The 1,364-nt window shown below is 36.5% G+C and overlaps 1 protein-coding gene across 1 annotated transcript in view; it reads left to right on the top strand.

Moving 5' to 3' along the window:
- Positions 1-292: 292 nt before the first annotated feature.
- LOC140947326 (sequestosome-1-like) overlaps positions 293-1,364 on the top strand; it is a 5,160-nt gene continuing 4,088 nt past the window's right edge. The window contains exons 1-3 of the mRNA XM_073396392.1: positions 293-604; positions 759-893; positions 1,347-1,364. The exon at positions 1,347-1,364 is cut by the window's right edge and continues 570 nt beyond it. Of these exons, the coding sequence (XP_073252493.1) occupies positions 439-604; positions 759-893; positions 1,347-1,364 (319 nt within the window). The 5' untranslated portion in view covers positions 293-438. The remainder of the gene's footprint in view (positions 605-758; positions 894-1,346) is intronic.

Here is a 1,364-nt window from a genome sequence, read left to right as displayed (position 1 = left end):
TTGATACAAAGTCGAGATTCAAAGTCGTTTCGATACAAGTCGTTTCGTCAAAAGTTTATGTGACCAAGGTGTAAATATATTCATTTCCTTGGCTTGAAGAGCGAAGAATTCTCATCCAATTTTTTTTTTCATGCACAAATTATACTTGAAGCGAACGAAATTTTTGTGCAATTTCATTGCTTGAGTTCGTATCGAATCGACTTGTATCGAAACAACTTTTGTATCGACACGACCACGATGACGTCGCTTTGTTTACAACCTGTATATGGATGACTACGGCTGACGATGCACTAAAATTGCTGACAGTCTCTACCGTTCTAGAAACGGACCAAGGTGGTATAAAAGAGGCAGCACCAATTATTCTGCTATTCATACAGGTATTGAAGAAGCAAGTGATTGATTTTCAAGAGAGAATTCTATCTGACGAGACAAGAGAAAATGGCTCTTTCTGTAAAGGCTTACATTCACCCGGACACAAATCAACAAGAAATTCGTCGATTCGCCATCGACGAAGGAGTTTCTGCGAGCTACGCCTATTTGGCACAGAAGATAGAGCAAGTGTTCCCAGTTGTGAGGGGCAAGATTTTCAAACTTTTTTGGAAAGGTAAAGCGTATTTAGTTTACTTTGATTTTAAATTTGCTCGGTAGAAAGACGTTACTAATACTGGATCGAACGCAGATAAACATTTTTTCGCGCTAATTTGCAATCTGCAGAGACGCTCAATTGCGTTGAAAATTGTATTTCCCTTTCCAAACAGATGCAGATAATGAGATGATAACCTTCTCAAGCGACGAAGAGCTGGTGGAGGCTTTGGGGAGCATCAGCGGAGATGTATTTCGTGTTTATGTCAAGGTCGATGAAAACTCTTCTCGAGATTATTCTTTGGGAGAGGGTAAGAAGAACCTTCAATTGTAATGATTTTCAATAAGCTTATGTTAAAATGAATTTCTGTCATTGTCAAAAAGTTGCGACATTTTATGTGCTTTAGCTTGGAACTTCCCATTTTTTCGTCATGAAGGTCTTTTCAAAAGTTCTTTATTGGTATTTTATTTTAGTTCTTTATTGGTAATTTAGTTGAACATTAATTAAGCTAAGTTTCACTCAAAAAACAAAACGTGGCAATTTTGAGTCACCAGTTCTTTTGAAAGAATCCCAGTCATCATGAGTCAGCAAAAATTTGGACAGTGATTAACAGTAAACAGAAAAGCGATTTGCTTGCATTTGAAAATTATATTGAGAATATTTCTCAAAAATTATGTTCCTCATTGTCTTGTAGTCTTTTTGTAATCTATTTCTGATACAGTATCAAGGGAAAACTAAAAGGCCCTTTTATTCTTTTTTCCAGGGGAAGGTATAAATGCAG

Source organism: Porites lutea, chromosome 9 (assembly GCF_958299795.1).
Source record: "Porites lutea chromosome 9, jaPorLute2.1, whole genome shotgun sequence".
Lineage (NCBI taxonomy): Eukaryota > Metazoa > Cnidaria > Anthozoa > Scleractinia > Poritidae > Porites > Porites lutea.
The sequence above is the reverse complement of the archived record's forward strand: the minus strand, read 5'-3'. Positions and strand labels throughout refer to the sequence as shown.